General features: G+C 49.6%; 4 protein-coding genes across 4 annotated transcripts; 1 reads left to right on the top strand and 3 right to left on the bottom strand.

Moving 5' to 3' along the window:
• Positions 1-1,275: 1,275 nt before the first annotated feature.
• Positions 1,276-2,691, top strand: GGI43DRAFT_386869 (uncharacterized protein; the record flags this gene model as incomplete). Its single annotated transcript, XM_083203850.1, has 1 exon — positions 1,276-2,691. One exon carries the CDS (start codon positions 1,276-1,278, stop codon positions 2,689-2,691), a length of 1,416 nt encoding a protein of 471 aa, XP_083057540.1.
• Positions 2,692-4,747: 2,056 nt separating this feature from the next.
• Positions 4,748-9,234, bottom strand: GGI43DRAFT_386868 (uncharacterized protein; the record flags this gene model as incomplete). The annotated part of the gene is made up of 3 exons (XM_083203849.1): positions 4,748-4,915; positions 4,990-8,526; positions 8,584-9,234. 3 exons carry the CDS (start codon positions 9,232-9,234, stop codon positions 4,748-4,750), a joined length of 4,356 nt encoding a protein of 1,451 aa, XP_083057539.1.
• A 4,359-nt stretch (positions 9,235-13,593) lies between these two features.
• GGI43DRAFT_413879 (Sodium/hydrogen exchanger family domain-containing protein) lies at positions 13,594-16,392 on the bottom strand. The gene is made up of 3 exons (XM_083206960.1): positions 15,883-16,392; positions 14,505-15,700; positions 13,594-14,435 (listed from the first exon to the last, which is right to left on the bottom strand). The coding sequence occupies exons 1-3, from the start codon at positions 16,016-16,018 to the stop codon at positions 13,902-13,904; spliced, it is 1,866 nt and encodes a 621-aa protein (XP_083057538.1). The 5' UTR covers positions 16,019-16,392; the 3' UTR covers positions 13,594-13,901.
• A 1,124-nt stretch (positions 16,393-17,516) lies between these two features.
• GGI43DRAFT_193649 (RNase H1/viroplasmin domain-containing protein) lies at positions 17,517-18,550 on the bottom strand. Its single transcript, XM_083199979.1, has 2 exons — positions 17,932-18,550; positions 17,517-17,809 (listed from the first exon to the last, which is right to left on the bottom strand). Exons 1-2 carry the CDS (start codon positions 18,366-18,368, stop codon positions 17,740-17,742), a joined length of 507 nt encoding a protein of 168 aa, XP_083057537.1. The 5' UTR covers positions 18,369-18,550; the 3' UTR covers positions 17,517-17,739.
• Positions 18,551-18,706: the final 156 nt, after the last annotated feature.

Here is an 18,706-nt window from a genome sequence, read left to right as displayed (position 1 = left end):
ACCTGGGTATATATTGTGTGGCTGGCGCGAAGGAAACTCAGTTCCCTATTGAGCCTGGAGTCCAGCTGATCATGTCTGCTTCTTGGATTCTATTGTCTCATTTGTGCTGCGAGTTGGTGGCTAGCGAGCAGCCTTGGTTGTCTTTGCCTCCGCATTTTCTTCATCATCCCTTCGGTACTATCCTGCAGCAGCATGCAGATGCTCGTGGCCCTGATCATGCCAGCACGGAGGAGGCGCCGGCAAGTAAGTGCTAGCTCGCTCGGCCAGCGTCCTATTTCCTGCTAGCAATATACGAGTACGGGGGAACACAATCAACATCCCTGCCGTCGACCTGGTCGCAATCCCTGCCAGCCCCTCCTCCTTGAAGATGCCATCCCTGTTGGTTGCCACGACAACCGTCACGTGCAGTCAGGATGCCCGGCAGGACGGTGTGAATGGGCCAACCGTGGGTGCCATACATAAAACAAAACAGTCGGGCGCATTTCTGCTCCCCAGGCCGCGAACGTACATGATCCTATCTGCAAGTGCAGAAACTGGGCCCGTTCTAGCCCAACGGTGCTGTCTCTTCTCTGGTGGCTCGCAGAACCAGATAAAGAAGGACGAGACTCGCCTCCCGGATTCCAGATTGATTGTAAGTTGTATAATAAAGAAAAACGACGCAATTGACTCTCCCCCCCTTCTTCACTCTAACCTCTCCCTTTTTTTTCTTCTTACAATCAACGCCACACAACTAAATGACTTGCCAAGCTAAACCTCACTCACTAACAATGGCCCCAGCTACGATCCCTCATTAAACCTTAAAAAGTCTTGCGGAGTGCATCCTAATTTCCCCGAGCGCCCGGCGAGACAACAAGACCGAAGACCTGCTACGTATAACTGTGAGAGCATTCCCCCGTCACGAAGGGAGTGTGCTGGTCCGTGTTTTGGTTTGGTTTTTGTTTTGTTGTTGGTCATACCATTGTTTTGGAGTTTCGAGAAGAGTGCAAATAATCCCGCGCTGGTGGTGGCGGCAGAGACGAGAGAGACAACGAGGAACAAAAAGTAACAAGGTCCTTGGCGTCGGAGATGAATGCTGTCTGATTGTTTGACTCTCCTATTATTTGATATCGTCACTCAATCGTCGGCATCGGCTCTGTTGGTTACGAGACCGTAATCAAACATCTGCGGCCGACGCTTCTTTTCCTTCACTCACCGATCCTTATCCTTATCCCCGTCGTCTCTACGTTATTGCGTCTATATACATTAGCCTGTCTGCTCTTTTTCATCCTGCCTGCAATGGGCCCCCCGAAGACGAGGGGCCTCGAGGCGCGGCCGAGCCGCAGCCGTTTTCACGAGGGTTCTATGAATGACCGTGTGTCTGCCGTACCACCAGACCAGTTCCTAGGACCCGGGGAGATTGAAGCGCTGGAAAGACCATTGGAAGTGGAACTGGAGCAGCATCAGTATAATCTACGAAACGCCGTTCGCCGGTCACAAGATACTCAGCGTCAGCTTCAGCTATGGCTATCCCAAGCTCCAAGCATCGCACCGAGTGTCGCTCCAAGTGTCGCTCCGAGCACCAGCACTTCCTCCCCGTTAAAAAAGGGCATGCTGGGCAAAGTCTGGGATGGCGTTCGAGGTCGTTTCCAGCTCAAGAAGGATACCCCCTCCCCTGAACAGAAGAAGAAGGTAGATTTACCGCCCAAGAAGCCAGCAACAGCAAATATATACGACGACAGGCCCACTAGAGAAGAGGCCTTGGCGAGTTATCATTTGTTGGTTGAGTCGGGCTTCTTCACTTCTCATGCTATTCAGTCTACCCGACAACCTCCCCCGCCTGGTTTTGTAAAGCAGCGACCAGCAACCAGCGCCAGCCATCAGTTGCTTACCGTCTCGACGACATTAGCGACACCGCCGCGAGCACCACAGCCTCTCCAAGACCCCCCTTCATTACCTCCGCCTCCGAAATTTCCTCTCAACACCACACCTAAAACACCAAAAACACCCAGGAGTACTAGGAGTAATAGGACGTCTTTAGGCGCCATGACCCCGGCGAGTGCCGATTCAAGAGGTACTAAACGGACCGTAAATGAAAGCACCAACAACGACATCCTGATCCACCAAGACGAGAGAGACGATAGGGATGAGAGAGACGAGAAAGACAAGCCGGAAGTTCCTAGAGAAGCGCGCAAGAAGATCCGTAAGAGTACTTCTAAAGATTTCACAATTCCTGTTCTTCGCGCCGTTAAATCTCGACGGAAACTCACGGGTAGTCGATCGACCCGCCGGAAAAGTCAAGGCAATGCTGCTCTTCCGCCTGTGGTAATACATCACTATCATAGCCACAGTGCATCAAGTCGAGACTCCAAGCATAGCAAGCGTTCTTCTCACTTGCTGTGCGCGGCGCCATCATCTGCGGGATCATCACCCCGAAGCTCCATCGACTCTACTTCGTCATGGAGAGAGAGTGGTGATAGCGTCTACAGTGTCCGGGCCATTGGTTCTGGTTCTAAGAGCTCTCGTGCCCTTAGACCGAGAAAACCTGCGGCCAAGGCTGGCGCTACCAGCAAAGCCGATGCTGATGCAGCGGAGGCTCTCAAGGTGGTTCCCAACGCAAATCGAGGAATCCCCGGTGTTCCAAGCATTCCCGCCAAGTATACCTTTGGAGAAGATCGAGAAAATGGACTAGCCTGGCGAGGTGCAAGACGGTGAAGACTTCTATTCGCATTGACTATTATTGGATTTTGTTGCGGGCGTTGTCGGATCCTCATTTTTTCATCTCAAAATCTGTTCTTCTTGAATCAACGGGGATTCAATATTTAACGAATTTCTTTTCTCTCTATCACGAGATATGATATGAATTTTATCGAACTATTTTTTTTTCATATACCCCATCCGTTCGGAGGGTGACCAGAAAATCTAGAAAACGCCAAAAAAAATGGAAGAAAATAACACAAAAACCCCAACAACCGATGTAATGATCCAACAACCGTCTTTGCTTCCCAGCAGCACAGGCGGAAATTTTATCTTTCGTTGTTAACAAAACATGTCTTCATTTGCAAGGGACGTTGTGCTTGTTACGTTATGTGTCACGACAAAAGGAACAATATATGAAACTCACGTATATATACGACTTTGACGACATTTGTGCAAATATGCAGCAAGCAGCGACGGAACAAGGGAGGATCAACATCAAAAGGTTCAATGGAGGGATGGAAGAAGGAGAAGATGAGAAAGAAAAGCCTTTGCCTGTCACTCTATAATATGATTGTGCAGAAAAAAGGGCATTTCGTTCTTCTCCTTCTACTGGGAAATCCTATCCTTGGGTAGGATCTTTCCTTGTTTGAAAGCTGTTTGCTTGCTTTTGAATTTTTTGATTTTCAGTTCGCAAAAGGGAAAAACAGAAAAGGAAACCATTGCTATTCATTTTTAACATTCGTTTACATATTCGGATCTCTTTTTTCTCGACCGCTGCCCTTTTTTATTCTCCCTGAGAAAGAATTGGTGATGATACATCGATCAACAAGGGAGAGTAGTAGAGGGCTAGGAAGAGGAAAAGGAGACCTTAATGATGATATCATGACTTTTCGTTGGGGGAGGAGGAAAGGAGGGTGATTGTACTAATAGGGTATTTGCTATTTAACTTATTTTATGAATGACAAGAGACATTACATCAATCTTTTGCTGTGCAGTTGTGACCTAACTGCTTTTGATTCATAATTCGATTCTTCATTTCTATTTTGGTTCACCATAGAATGCCTCTTAAAAAATCTGGCAGAGGAAGTCATCTCTAATAACACTAAAGATTAACCCAGCATTAAGAAAAAGAAAAGATCATTCACAGCTGTTTGTTGTTCCTTAATGATGTGAGATCCGTTTCCAGTGAAAGTTGTAGCCAATCTGACAATTTCAAATTACTACCCGTCTATCAAACCATATACCACCCAAACCTCTTGTCCACCACACGCAAAATTATCAGCAGATGTAGAGAAAAGAAAAAGTTCAACAACAAGCATGAACAAATAGATTAATTCATTTCCTAAGCAAACAAACAAAGGATAATGAAACCATCTCTTCCAATTCAGAATTATCATCTCCGCCCCCCGTCTATCCCAAGTACTTAGCACCCCAAATCCCATCAAACTCTTCCTTGTCCCTTGAAACCATTCCAACAAATAATGAAATACCCCCACCCTAGCTGTTCTCATGCAGAATAATGGCCGCTTGTTCGCTGCCTCTTCCTTAGTCCATATAACTTAAGTAGACGTGAGAAAAGGGTGAGTGAAAAAAAAAAAAAAAAGAGAGAGAGAAGAGACAAGGAATATGTAGAAATTTTCCGCGATTTTCCTTAAGTCACCCATGGTAGAAGAGAAACAGTATAAACGATGATCAGAAGTGAGCGAGAGCAAAAGTGATAAAAAGGAAATCCCATATCCATATCCATGCATTCTTCCATAACAAAATAGTGTGCCCATATAACAGCCAATCGTCTCAGTGTCAAACGAAAGAAAAAGTATAACGAATCAAGATATTCTACATAAGAGATGCTTTAAAAAAGGAATAGGGAAGTAAAAGTAAAAGACAGCTGTTTCCGTACAGGGCCAAATTGAGTCATCAATTAATGTGGGCAGAAAAAAACATCTCAAGCGTAACAAACTCCTTCCCGGAAACGATAATATCTCGATTGTTTCCACTTGTGCGCCAATCCACTAACATCCCAAGATAATGAAAAAGAAAGAAAACGGGGAAATCAACAATACTGTCGCCATTATGTTAAGCCAGCGCGAATTTCATGAGCTGATCGATCGCGAATGGTGCGTGAAGCAAAAGTACGTCCTGCTACAACGATAGCTCGGATAGTATCCCATATTAAAACAAAGAGCCCAGGGAACCAGTTATAGAGCAGTGCGCAGACCATAGCTAGCAGGAGAGGGATCTAAGAGAGGAAAGTGAGTTAGCAAATAAGTTTCTATTGTTAAGACGAAAAGAAAAGCTGCCTCGATGACTTACCCAAATAAAGAAGAGATTTCGATCATTGCTAATCTTCTTCAACTTTTGCTCCCGAGCTCGCAAAAAGTTATCCTGTTGCTCCTTCGTGATAGCATGCTTGCGTCCAATCTCAAGGATCTCCGGGATCTCATTGTTACGCCCAGCTTTAGTCGTAACTGAAGCCTCGGTCGTTGTGACAGATTCCTTGGCTACGGTCATTGATGGCTGTTGCTGCTGATCGTATAGTTTCGAGTACTTCAGGTCAGCTTCTGCCTCGAGAGCCGCGCGAGCCGCCGACTGAATCTTCCTGTCCCTGTCCGCCTCAGGATAAATGTCTTCATAAGCAGGGGGTGCCGTCGATGCACCATTCATGTACGATGAGAGATCCCACCAACGACCGTCTACCTTTGCCTCATTTTCTCCCTGATTGTCTGGGCGGTTGCCAGTCATGTTGGGCATCAGCTGCTGTACCCTGCGGATAAAAGGCGCTTGCTGAAGGTAGGCCTGGTAGTCGGGCAGAGCCTGCATACCGGCAAAGGTTGGCATCTGTGGCATTTGAGGAATCTGAGGGAGATGTGTAAAATTCTGGAGCTGCTGGGAAAGCTGCTGTTGGAATTGCTGAAGCTGCTCTTGGACCTGGTTCTTGAGCGCAGCCGCCAAAGCCGTGGTCTGCGCCGCTACACTGTTATTGGCATCGCCGACAACAGCAGCAGCAACTTCTTCTAGTACAACGTCATTGTCTAGTCCGATGCCGCTTGGTCGCCTCATCTGGAGGAGGTCATTATCATCCGAATCTTCGTCTTCAAAGTCATCGGTTGTGTATTCAGGGCTCTCTTCGCTAGGATCCACAGAGATGGGTTCTTCGTGAGTTTGAGCTCTGGTCAATGGTTCCCAGAGCGAGCGCAGAGAAGCGGCGCTGCTAGAAGTGCTCTGAAGAGATCCTCCGCTGCGAGAGCGGTTGTGCTTTTGCGTGCTACGAATAGTACGAACGACAGCTCTCGACTGAGCTACGTCGACGGCAGTAAGGCTCGATAAGCTTCGGATTGTCGGGTCGGCTCTTGCAAGCAGTAGTCGTCGCGCAATTTCTGGGTGGTTGTATAGAGCGGCGAAATGCAGGGGAGTGAAACCGCCTCTATCGCGGACATAAGGGCTTGCGCCGCGGGCGAGGAGAGCAGCGACCAGACGATGATAACCCTGAGAGCAGGCCAAATGCAGCATAGTGTGTCCAGAGGATCCCTTCAGGTCCAGTTGCGTCCGATGAGGGCTGTCATCCAAATCGATCAGGTCAAGAACTCTGAGAAGTTGAGATTCCAGGTGTGTCTCATTGGGCGCCGCCTGGTGATATACAGGGCCACTACCTGACGCGCCACCAGAAGATGACCCATTGCCCCAGCCTGGGTTATGATCGGTTAGAATCCTGTGCGCAAGCTCATTCACATCAACAGCCCGGCCGGACATCTTATGGCCCAATACAGCAAGAGCAGTACGAATTAAGATATCCTCGGTATCATCGATATATTTGAACATCGGAGGCTGCTTGGCGATGGGGAAGCTGAGAGCTTCTTGCCGTCCGAGCGTTACAGGCACGGAGCCCGCACCTGCAGCAGGAGGCAGTAGGCAGACCAGCGCTTGTGGTCCCCAATAGGTGGTTGTAATAGCCTTGGTGCCGCCAAACCAAACCTCATGTCCTTGGGTAAAAGAAGCTCCAATCACAGTGACCTCGATGCCGCCCACCTTCGGGCCCTCGCCAGGGATGACCTTGTGGACTATAGGTATTGTCACTTGATCGTTTACTGAGGTAGAAGGCATCGCATAAAGGCCACGGCCAACGGGCTGTGAGAACTGGCCAGACAGTTGGTTAAGTGATGTAGAGTTAACGCCATTCCGGAGGCTGCTAGGACTAGGAGCACGGCTGGCATGGCTGGATGTCGGAGCAGAATAAAGCTGGGCCATGGCCAAATTATCCATGCTCTCGGAGCGTCTGTTGCCGAAAAATGGGACTTGTTCGTTACCATTAGGCGTGGGAGGTCCATTTGTAAATGGGACTTGGGGGTTGTTTATGGTGCCAAACATGGCCTCGGGCGTCGGGAAACTGTGTGGATTTGGTGAGAAGGGCGAGGTTGCGGCGGAAACGTGCTGGCCTATATTGTTCTGGGTGGGCATGTTTGGCGAGGCATCCATACGTGTCATGGTTAGACCATTGGGTACCCTACCAGAAGCGCTCGATTTCCTCTTCTTAGCAGGGCCGCCCTGGCTGGGCGAAGGAGGCCGTGATAGAGGCCGCCCAGGCACTCCTGCCGCGTTCATCTTAGGAGTGGTTTTCCCAGATGATGGCGCGTATGGGGTATTGTTGCTTTGCATTGCGGAAGGGGAAAATGCAAAGGGGGAGCCTGGTTGGGTTTGCATCCCCAGATTGTCTGTATCCACGGGCTGCTGCAGCGAAGCGCTCGTAACCGCTTCTGACATGGCCGGTTGCCCCAGCTGCTGGGTCATGGGATTGGTCTTGTGGTCGTCGGTAATCATGATTGGGTTCGACATGGCCTGCGCAATGACGTTGTCTTTCCAGTCTTTGATGGTGAAGATGACATTGAAGCCCATCTTCTCGTTATGGTGACGGCAGTAGCAGGCGATTCGCATAGGCGCGTCGACTTGCATAGCGCGAGCGTGTGGCCGCCCATTCTTGTCTAGAATGCCGTCGACGGGCTGCCAATCTTTAAACTCCGGGGTGTTGAATACGACGACACGGCGCTCTTCATCCTGGCTCCACATCTTATCCTCTTCGGGTTTTTTAATCTTCTTCCTCGCCGCTCTCTTCCGCTCTCTTGTGATGCAACCAGCACAAATGCGAACTTCGCCTCCATGCTGTGGAGAGTTCTCATCGTCATCGAGATCCGGGAGGTAACCCTGAGGATTGGTAGCGGCCCTCTCCAAAGCTCTCTTTCGCGCCTCTGGCTGATCCATGGCGCTGGTGCAGACCAAGCTGACAAAAAGTTCGAGGGTATCGGGAGACCTCTGCGCAGGGGGCTTCGCCATGAGCTTGGGTTTAGAGATTGTGTGAGGTGGCAAATGCAATTTAGTGATGCCTGGTGGGAGCGGGTTTAGTGCCATCTTTATGGGAATCTGCGTCTCTACACGAGACTTGAGGGGTGTCGGGAAGATTTGGAGCTCATATCCCCCGGTAAAGTTATATGGGGCAGGTTTGTTAACGTTATTAACATTGCTATGCTTGCGGACGCCGTTGGAGAAGTTGATGCCGAAGTTGGCATTTTCGCTAAAGGTGGCGTTGCCATTCTTGAACGCTGGGATGCCCTGTGATGAAAAGAATGAAGCTTGCATTTGCGATACTTTAGCATTAAAACTAGGATGGCTGGAGAGTGCATCCGCGATGTTCGGCGGGGAGTTGAGCGAGCTCCCCCACATGGTATGGAGACCAGTTGGAGAGGGCATGCTGAATACAGCGCCCGCTGGCGATCCATCATGGCTGGTGACCATGTTCGACATTGGCGACAGTTCTCGCGACGTCTCTCTGGTTTGTCCTCCCATGGATGCGGCTGAGTACTGCGAGAAAATTGTTAGCCCTAGGTCAGCAAGGCCATCCAAATTGCATCCACGTACCGAATTCTTCTTCTGATGTCCATCATGCGTTGGCATCGGCAGATCCACGTTCGCCGAACTATTATTCTCGATGGTGGGCATGCTGGGAGATGGTATGTTTGTGTGGCTGCTGGGCACGGTTTCAAGATTGCCAGAGGAGGCTGGTGGGAAATCAAACACTTGGCTCATAAAGGCATCGTCGCGGTCACTACCAAAGCCGGGAAACATATTCATGTCCAAAGATTCATCTTCGCGAGTAAACGGAAAGGCCGGGTCGTCTTCGTTAAAGTCGGGTATATCCCGTCTTCCCCAATCCATGCTGTCGTCGAGTTCGTCGGTTGTTATATCGGCTACTGTTACTGGTGTCTTTGTTGATGTGGAGCTTCCTGTTCTTTTTATGGATGCGGTAGAGTCCGAGGAGGAATCTGGCAATGAGCCGTTGGGCGAGTCGGGGAAACCAACGTTGGCGATTAGCTCCTGCGGATTTAAAAAGGCTTTCTGCTGGTTTGACCCAAGGCCTGTTAGGCTTTGCAGGTCGTCCGGGGTAGGAGAAAAGTGCAACAGATTCGAGGCCGCAAATTCATCGTCGGATAGATCCCGGAATTCGTCGTGCATCGATGACGCTCCTGCAATGAGCGGGCTGCCAGCGCCAGTTTGTGCAGTCGGGTTCATGGCCAGCTGGCGTCTACTGGCCACGTCTGGCGATTAACAGTTGTAGGTCAAGGTTATTTTTCGTCGACGAGAGAAGAGTCGGAGGGAGGATCGGATCGATTCTGTCGCTGCTGTTGTTTTCTCTTGCCTCTATCTATCGTCCCTTGTGTCGGGAGTGCGATTCGCAGATAAGGCGTCGGGATCAAGATATCAGGTTCGAAATGTGGAGACTGTGTCTTACAAACGAAGGCGTAAGTGTAGAGGGAAAATAAGGGTCCTCCCTGGGACTCCGGATAAGGCACAAAAATAGAAGTCGGTCGTAGTTTTATCGTTGGCGGTGCCGTGAAGACTACGAAGTGCGATTGTCCCAGCCGTCAAGCACTCTTCTTAAACTCCCATCTTCTCCAAACCACGCGGTGGCAGCGATCGGGAAAGTTGGGCGGCGTTCGAAAGCGGAGCGATGTTTTTTTCTCCTTTTTTTGCGACTCAGGGCGGGATGTTGACGAAGGTCGGAGACCAAAGGCAAAAACCCGCACGCGAAGTGCTAAACTCGCACAACACGGCGGTGCACAGCCAAATGGGAAAAAAAATATTATCGTAGAGTGGAGAGCGCCCTGTAGCGATACGAGGGAGCGAGAATTATTGTCAAAATCAAGGGAAGGTGCAGCTTCGATTCGTGGATTCGGAGCGGTGTCAAGACAAGGAATGGCGGCGGCTGGCTGTTGAGGTTAAAGTAGCACGTAGAAAAAGGAAGAAGCAGAGAGGCTGCGCGGCAGTTTTGGCGGTGCGCACTATTAGAGGCCAGAGGCAAGTCGATCTTTTTCCACGCGGTACTGGCTAGCGGGGGCTTGCTAGTGCAAACAGGTCGCTATGGGCAGTAGACTGTGCTGTGGAGAGGCGGCGTTTGTTAGCGCCAGGCGACCCGCGAGTGCGCTGTACGGCGGTACTGTGTGTGCGGCGGCACAGTAAATTCAACACTGAGTATGCGTGTAGCTGCTACCAATAGATGAGAGGGAGGGCTTGGAGGGCAAAAAGTTCCCTGCAGTGACGGCATGCGTGTAGCTCTATCTGGATCTCTTTGCGCCAATATCTTGGGCGAGCTGCACGGTGTTCTGGGCGCCCAGATGCAGAGGGCACCGCTGCTCTAGGGCTGGTGCTACTGCTCGCAATGCTGTGCGCCGTCCAGGGCCAGAATCTTGAAGATTACAGACACTCGCGCTCACAAGCAGACGCGCAAACGGCATATATTTTACCCCCTAGCGAGCGCAAACCTGTGCACTTTCTGCTGTAACGCTGCCATGTGTCTGTGCTGTCTTGCCTCGTGCCCCCTTGCCTGTACACATTCGCCATCAGCCAGACCTACTAAGGCGGTGGTGTGTCCGGTGGCTTTTCAGGGACCCGACAACGGACGCCTCCTCTGACTCTCTGATAAGCGAGAGCAAGAGGGCTACTTGGCTGCTTGTATACTGCGAGTCGATTGTGGTCATATTCGCACTGTCTAAAATATGAGGAACCAGCCCTTGTCTATGCATATGCACCCTTTATAAAGTCAATCCAACAGCAGCAGCAGTCGTGCTAGCAGCAATACGGATATTATCTCACTGATACATACGGTGCAGCGCAGCAGCGAGTGCCAGGGATGTGCAATGCAGCTCGTTCGTCACTCTCCAGGGTGTAGCGCGGTCTGACCAATGATCACGAGGCAGGGCCATGTACATCGCCGGATAGCGCATGTAGCTAGCCCTCGCTCTCCTATATTATTGCACCTACCTAGTACTACCCAATATAAGTGGCACATCTCCTGGCGACACCTCTACAGCTGCAAGTGCGTATATGATGTGTGAGTACTCAATCCCTACCTTACAGTATAAGGACAGTACCTACAAATTGCTCTGCAAGGGAATAGACCTGCCCAGTACCTACTTGGCATCAATCTCCAAGACCATGCCACGCTGTCCTCTCCGCAGCTCCGCGGTTGACTCACAGAAGATGCCCACGGCTGCCTGTTGACGACGAGGCTGCTTCTCCGGCCTTCCATCTCGTCTCTTCCCCAACAATCAATGCGGTCATCCAGGACTACCTAGTCCCCGTCCCGGTCCTTCATTACGCAAGCCCCTCCCGGAGAATCGTGAGGGCACCAGCCTGTCTCCAAACGGCAGGGTTGCTCCGATTGCCCGGGGCAGACGGGGACCGCGGGTTTGCCGATCTGACAGCAGCTGTCTTCCATCCAACCCGTACCTCTGGCATCAGCCGAGGTGCTGAGTGCTGCTCGTGCCTGTGCGTTGTAATACCACAGCTGTTACTGGTGCTAATTTCAACAATACGGATCCCAAATCCAAATCACTAATCATGGGTATAGATGCCCCAATCACTCTGCTCGGTGCCTCGAGGCCGCCCAAGCTCTCTTCCAGCTGAGGGCTACACACGGAGTACAGAGATTCTGCGTACCTCATCTTTCCCCTTTGGGCTCGCGACCCCACAGCCACAAGCCTCACTCTCGGTTTGCCCATTTGTGATCTGGATGCCCATCTAATTCTACATGCACAATTCAAGCCACGCCACTGATGGCCGTTTAAACTTTCATCCCGCTTCACGCGAAGAGATAACGGAACGTGTATCAAATATGCCTCGTACGTTTCCAAATTATTCAACTTGATATACTGCAGATGCAATGTCTCCATAATACTACACACAGCACAGCTCTGCCCCACATTCGAGCTTTGCCTCTCCAGTAGCATTAAACCACTTCTGCCTTACTATTACCAGTAGCGTCCCTCAGAGCTCCAACCCTCAACGCTTCTTCCTGGGGTTCAGGAACACCCACTCTGCAACCCGCAAGTACCTACACGCTACCTTGTCTAACTGCGATAATCACAGCAGAATGTCTGTACCGGTCCCGTACCTACAGCTGCCAAGCGAAGCTCGCTCCTCTCTTCCATCACATCCCCAACGAAAAATAATAACCCTCTCACTCACAGCCACATTTCAAATGCCCAGAATTCCACTTCATGCACGCAACGTACATATCGTCACAAAAATGGAAAATGAAATAAAAAATAAAATACAATAAAACAAAGAAAAAATTAAAGAAAGAGCCGCTTGGTTGTCATATGGGGGTGGTTGAACTCACACGCCTTTGGTTTAGCTGCATCCTACTAAATGTTAATCTGAACAAGATGTAGTGGTGGCGCCGATGGCAAGCAATGGTTGTTTTTATGAACATTGTTTTATTATTATTTGATTATTTATTTTACCGAGTTTCTCAATCCACTCTCCACATTTGAATAATTGCGTGCTCTTGTTTGGTAAAAAAGGATCATGTTCTGGACCTGGCATTACGAATCTACATATACTACTGCCCACTCTACCAACACACAAAGTTTTATTCATGAAATGATATTGCTGTCTTATAACCGATGCGGGCGTATAAGCGGCTTGTACCTTGCCTTAGGTTTCAGGTGAATCGCCTGCAAGCTTGTCAAAATCATGGCCGTCGATCTTACATACATGCATATGAAAAAGTATAAAAATACGAAGTCTCCATCTAGGCGTTTCGCACTTTATAGAGACATGTAGATATTGTACATACCTACCTATATACAATATCTATAGGCAATCTGCTAATGCAACCTACCTAGCAGCTACCGGGCCGTCATTAAGTCACTTACAATTACCTTGATGCGTTGTCCATGTCAATATCCACCGCCGTTCGAGCATCTCCATGCTTGCCCTGAGGTGGCGGCCCGAAAAGGTTATAATATGGAAGCGTGTTTTTGAATTGAGTTTGATACCTACAACAGACTCCGTTTCATAGTCTGTCACACTGTATGCCGTGTAGATCTCATCTTATATACATGTAGCTACATTCAGCATTTTGGAGTCTGCCTAGACTAAATGATCTACTGCCTGAATTCACAAACTTCTGCATCAAGCAAGGCCTATGATATCATACGATAGCTGATAATACAGACCTTACCAGAAATGAAGCACTAGCTCAGCTCTGGTGATCGTTCTCGGCTTGAGGGGAGCAAGGGGTGCGAAGAAAAATAGGGAATACTCAAACGATCGACACACAGTTTTCGACTTCGCGCACCACAACGACACCAATATCCACTATTTAATTGGTCAAATAGTGTTCATACTTTCAATTTGTGTGTGTATTCTCATTTTGTGGTCCCTGTTTTTCTTCGCACCCCTTGGGGAGTCAAAATTGCCGTGAAGTGACGTACCTTTTAAGATGATAGGTGAAATCATTTTCAAAGTTAATGTGCGGTACCTGAATTTCTTTGAGGTAGCTCTATATTTTTTTCCAGCTTCAATAGGTTGATATAACTCATACCAATATCTAACAATCTATCATCCGCCGTTGATCTTTTCATGTAGGTTGATAAGTATATTCAGATATCTATCAACTACTTTTTCTTAAATTGAACTCTTGTAAAATTTTGCTACAGATACACATGTATTCCACTACAACCCTTGGTTCTGCAGAAATAGAGCCAACTCGTATAAACTCCCAAGCGGGTATCAAAACAGGGAAAATGGAAATTTTGAACAAACAAGGCGGCAACTATGCGGATACTCATTTTGAGGTCCCTGTTTTTTGATACCCGCTTGACTCTCCATCTCACTTGAAAGGCTCCAGATCTCAGTAGCCTCGAGAATCTAAAAGCATGGCCACCAAATCATTACTCCGAGTGCGCATGAGATTCTGATGCAGGTGTGCCAAGTTCCAACGACCGAGTCTCTGTGGACTCGGGCTCGGGAAGTTTACCTCCAGATGGCGCTGGCGCTTTATGCTGTGGAGCTTCAGACGACGAAGCCACCAACTCAGCCGGTCTGGGCTCCGGCTCGTCATAAAACCGAATTTCACGTCTGCGGGCTGGCATCGTGTCCTCTTGGAAAGAAGCATCCTCGTCAGCAGCGCTGGGCCTAGAAGGCACGGGGTGGAGCATAGGATGAGGCTTGGACGGTCCAGAAACAGTTGCGCCGTTCAGCTGATGCCCGCCACCGGCCGGCGCGACGATGGTTTCGGCGTCTCCCTTTCTGCTAGATAGCCACCTAGATACGGAAGACACGCGCGAACCTATGCGCGAACCTATGCGTGAACCTACACGCGAGTTTTCTCCACTGTTGGTGACGGTTTCGCTCAAAACTCGAGAGATTGTCCGTGGCATGAGATACCCTATTTTACCAAGGGGAATGCTCAATCCATGGACGACCTAAGGAAATTATATTCATTAGTTGTGCAGACGTAAAGGAGAACAATGGCAGTGAGATTGAAAACTTACCACGCTGCAAACAGCGAGGAACCAAACCACAATTCTCACCATTTCACCCAAATCCTTGACGTCGCTTCTCGGATTCCCATCTTCATCGCTCAAGTACTTTTCGATGAATTCTAAAGTAATGAATAGATAGAATACGGCTGATACGCCGATAGGCCCAAAGAATCCAACAAAGAGAGCCTGGTGCCTCTCTGTAATTTGGTGGATCCATTTGTGCAGGCCATAGATCCAGGGCAGCCGCCTCACGAGCATCACAAGGATACCAAGCGGCACTAGCTTATATATAGGGATGAGGGTATTGTAACGGAACTCAGTCCACGGCAAGTAGGCTCCGTACCACAGAAAGATGGAAACGTTGAGAAGCATATCAACCGTAGGTTGCAGCGAGTCATCCAGCGTTTCAAGACGGAACCAATCATCCCAAGTAAATGCATTTCCAGCAATAAAGCAAGCTAGAACGTCGTCTGTGCCAATTAGCCCGCATGTGCCGAGCACGAACAATGCCAGTGACACAGCAGAGACCAAAAAGCTCTCTCGGTCGACATAGTTGCGTTTTACAGCCCATCGAAGCAGCTCTTTGGCTACCAATCCCACAACAGCGCCGTAAATGACGCTCAGGATGATGGTATAAGCCCAAGTATACGCGAACCAAAGCCCCATTGCCTCCCCAGCACCGCCAGAGGTAGCACCAGAGCCGACAAACTTGATCAGATACAAGGCAAAGAATAGGAATGGATAGCCTAGCCCGTCATTCGCGCCAGATTCAGCAACGATGAGGTTTTGCAGTTCTTTGGGGATGTTGTTATCGGCAAACTTCCCTTTGACGATAACAGCAGACAATACAGGATCCGTAGGCGTGACACAAGCACCTACAGCCAGGGCATGCAAGAAGTTTGGCATGCCAGCAAGGGCCCAGACCAGAAAGCTCGTGGTGAGCCACATCAAGGTCATTCCGGGACCGAGCAGCAACATGAGAGACTTGCGTTCTCTCCAGAGATACTTGCTAGGCAGCTGGACACCAGCAATGACCAGCTGGACGCCAAGGACAAGTCGAGAGAAGTTGAGTGTGATTGTGCCCAGTCGCTGGTCAATGCACTCAGTCTCGCTGATGGCAGACGTGCTGCATCCAGCATAGGCATCTGGTCGAATGAAATTGGCGCCATGAGGGCCGAGAGCAACGCCAATTAGGAGAGATATGACTGCAATGCCGCACTATTAGCTATTATGCAAGTTTAGAAAGGAAAATAGAGTCTTTGATTGAAGACAAGGACCATGTCTTGAACAGTCTAAGACACTTTGCTCTTCTAAAAGGACTACAACGAGTTTCCCCCGCCACATAAGATTGATACAAGAAAGACACACGAAAAAGAAAGAAACTTACGAGCTTCAGATAGATAATAATTCTCCTTCAAGAGATACGACACCAACCCAAACAGCGATATAAAGCCCCCCAAAACAGCAACCACAATATTGAAGTTCGACAGCGCCAGCGGCACAGCCCAGATGTTATCAGCCATGGCGAAAACGCCTCAGCCAAATGTTAGCAACGCGAGAATTGAGTTGCCACAGTAACCAAGATAGCAAAGATCATTTCTTTTCAAGGGTCTCCCGGTCCTAGAAAACTCGAAGCAGGGCCTCTTCTCTTTCTCTAATAGGAAAGCCCTTTTCCGTGGAACAAAAGAGCGTTACCCGACTTGAATGACGCAATAGGAAGAAGCCGTGTTAGATAACGCAACCCAGGTTTAGAGATAGGGAATTCGCAGGGCGAAAAAACTGTCCAATCGGCCTCTTAACAGTTGCATGCAGCAACGCAAACTTGCATCAAACAAGGTCCGCGGTTAGATGTGAAAGAGAAAAAAAAAGGTTGTCAAGCCAAGTAGCCGATAGAGGTGAGGGGCTAGTCCCAAGAACATCCCGGTAAGTGGCGTCGACCGGTGAGCAAAAACCCCCACAAGAAACACGCACGTTGGGGGCTGGTCCGCGAAGGATTCGGGTCCGTGTGATAGGCCAAGGATGACAAGAGCGTCCAGCAACTCTCCGGAAGTCTACGCGAGGGCGGATAGATGTTGAGAGAAGAGAAAACTATCTGCAGTAAACGAAATTTTGTCCAGGCTTTTTTTTAGGTAAAAAAAAATAACTGCTTTGGTATATGTATGACTAGGAGAGTTGCTAAACCTACTGCGAAACAAGCAAGTATTACCAAATACAAGCATCTTGGTATCAATCACCATCCTTCAAAAAAGATATGTTAAAATGTTAAACTCCTATCCAGGGCTCCATCCAGTTACCGTTACAATCATTAATGTCCCATGCCCAACTCCATGGTATGCTTTTTTCCCGCCATAGATCGTTCGTATCTCTCCCTCGTAGATCATATCGTAGCTGCGCCTGTCAAAGGGTGGGCAAAACACCCGTTACTCAAGAACCATCTCAATCATCTCCATCCATGGCAAAGGAAACGCTGTGTTGTTGTGCGTTCATCTTGCCGTATCATGGAAGATTAGCGCCCATGACGGCCAGCCGATCTGCAGCAATGTTACCATGATTTGCGGCATGACCCTTTACCCACTGGAAGTAGGTATTGCCTCCAGCCTTGGTTCGTTCGTCTATCTTTTTAAGGATAGGCCGTATAATTTCATGATTCTTAACATCATCACCGCTGGCTGTTTTCCAGTTCTTTTTATTCCATCCAATGGGCCACTCAGTTACACATTTGATGGAATACTGGCTGTCGCTGTAAATGCGAACGGTCTGGGCTGCCGGTACAGATTCCAAAGCCCGCAGCATAGCCATGAGCTCTGCTCGCTGGTTGGTCTGCTTCTCGCCCGGTAGCTTTTCAGCTAGGTTGCGGGGATCATTCTCTCCAAAATAAACGCCCAGCCCAGCGCGAGCGCCCTTTCTGCCGTTGGCCAAGCTGCTCCCATCGGTGTATATGTCGAGAATATCCTCTCGTGGCTTCGGATCAGTCTCATTGTCCCTGAGAATGGGAGTGAACTTCTTGACTGTGAAAAGCTTTTCTTCAACCTCCACTACCTTCTCCACTGGCTCCACCTTCTCTCCCAATGCCTCTATCGCCTCCTTATTGCCAAATTGTCGGATGTATGCCACGGCATCTGCCCGAGTTGAGAAGCGCTTGTACTTTGGGCCCTTGATGCCCGTAATGGCCTTTTGAGCTTCAGGCCAGTCTGTGAAGATGCCTGTCGGCACTCCAACAGCAACTGCGTAGAATTTTTCGGGCTCATCTGCCACAGCAACTTTCTTTCCAGCAGCAAAGGCTTCGGCGTCTTCTCGTGAAAGAAAGGATTTGACTGCATGTAGGGATGGCAACGATTAGCTATGGTTTCTCTCTTCTTTACTTTCTCTTCCATCGTGCAAGACATCTTCAACATTGTAGTCACTCTTTTACATGTTTGTTTGAATGATGGTTCACTTACAAACAGCGCCCTTGAATCCAGCCGTCTGAGCCTGGCACTCGGCGTAGGTCAAGTACACCCCAGGGACGAAGCCTGCTTGTACAGAATAGTATTTCTGAGCATTGTCCATCTTTCTCTTCTTGGAGGAACTTGGCGTCGCAGCACTGCTTGGGGCTGGCCGCTTGTTTTTGTTGCCAGGCATAGTTTCGGGCGTGGTGGTGGTGGTATCGGATATGCCACCAGGAGAGCCAGAAAACGCGGAAACAGGCGAGTTGGGGCTCAGCTCATAATATTGTCGCGCCAGGGTTGGCGCTGCAGTCAATTGCGATTGCGGCCTGACCGCGGCCTGCCACACCACAGGGTATAATCGGCGGTGGGTGGCGGCAGTCCTAAGCACAGCGCTTGTTATGCCGTTGGCGATGCTGTTCGCACAAGGCTGAGGGCGAGGTCGCATAAGCTTCACATCAATGGCATGGCGATTCGCCAACGTCGAGGGGGCCGGCCGGGGCTTATGAACGAGAGCTGGAGCTGGAGCTGGAGCTGAAGGTCTGCGCTCGGACAGTCGGCGAGAGAGACGAGAGGCAACGAAGCGAAAGGGGGGGTTTTTTTTCGTTTGGGGGGTTTCTTGGTTGTGCCCTTGGAGCAGAGCAAGGCAAAGCAGCCGCCAACCGGCCGCGTGATTCGCGCAAACTTTAGGAGGGGCAGCGCTGCCCGCTTTCCCGCACAGCGCGGTGGAGCCGCCGCATAGCGCCTGGTCGCATTTGCCGCGATGCAACCCCAGCAAAGTGAGGC

Source organism: Trichoderma evansii, assembly GCF_050947405.1.
Source record: "Trichoderma evansii strain SZMC 28006 chromosome Unknown GGI43scaffold_21, whole genome shotgun sequence".
NCBI lineage: Eukaryota > Fungi > Ascomycota > Sordariomycetes > Hypocreales > Hypocreaceae > Trichoderma > Trichoderma evansii.
This window is presented reverse-complemented; position numbering and strand designations above follow the sequence as displayed.

Coding starts and splice junctions, on each gene's coding strand:
- GGI43DRAFT_193649 (XM_083199979.1), bottom strand. CDS start 18,368: ATGCGACCTCGCCCTCAGCCTTGTGCGAACAGCATCGCCAACGGCATA. Junction 17,810..17,931: donor TTCAAGGGCGCTGTTTGTAA/GTGAACCATCAT, acceptor CCCTACATGCAG/TCAAATCCTTTCTTTCACGA.
- GGI43DRAFT_413879 (XM_083206960.1), bottom strand. CDS start 16,018: ATGGCTGATAACATCTGGGCTGTGCCGCTGGCGCTGTCGAACTTCAAT. Junction 15,701..15,882: donor TTATTATCTATCTGAAGCTC/GTAAGTTTCTTT, acceptor GCGGCATTGCAG/TCATATCTCTCCTAATTGGC. Junction 14,436..14,504: donor TCCTCGCTGTTTGCAGCGTG/GTAAGTTTTCAA, acceptor TAATTTCCTTAG/GTCGTCCATGGATTGAGCAT.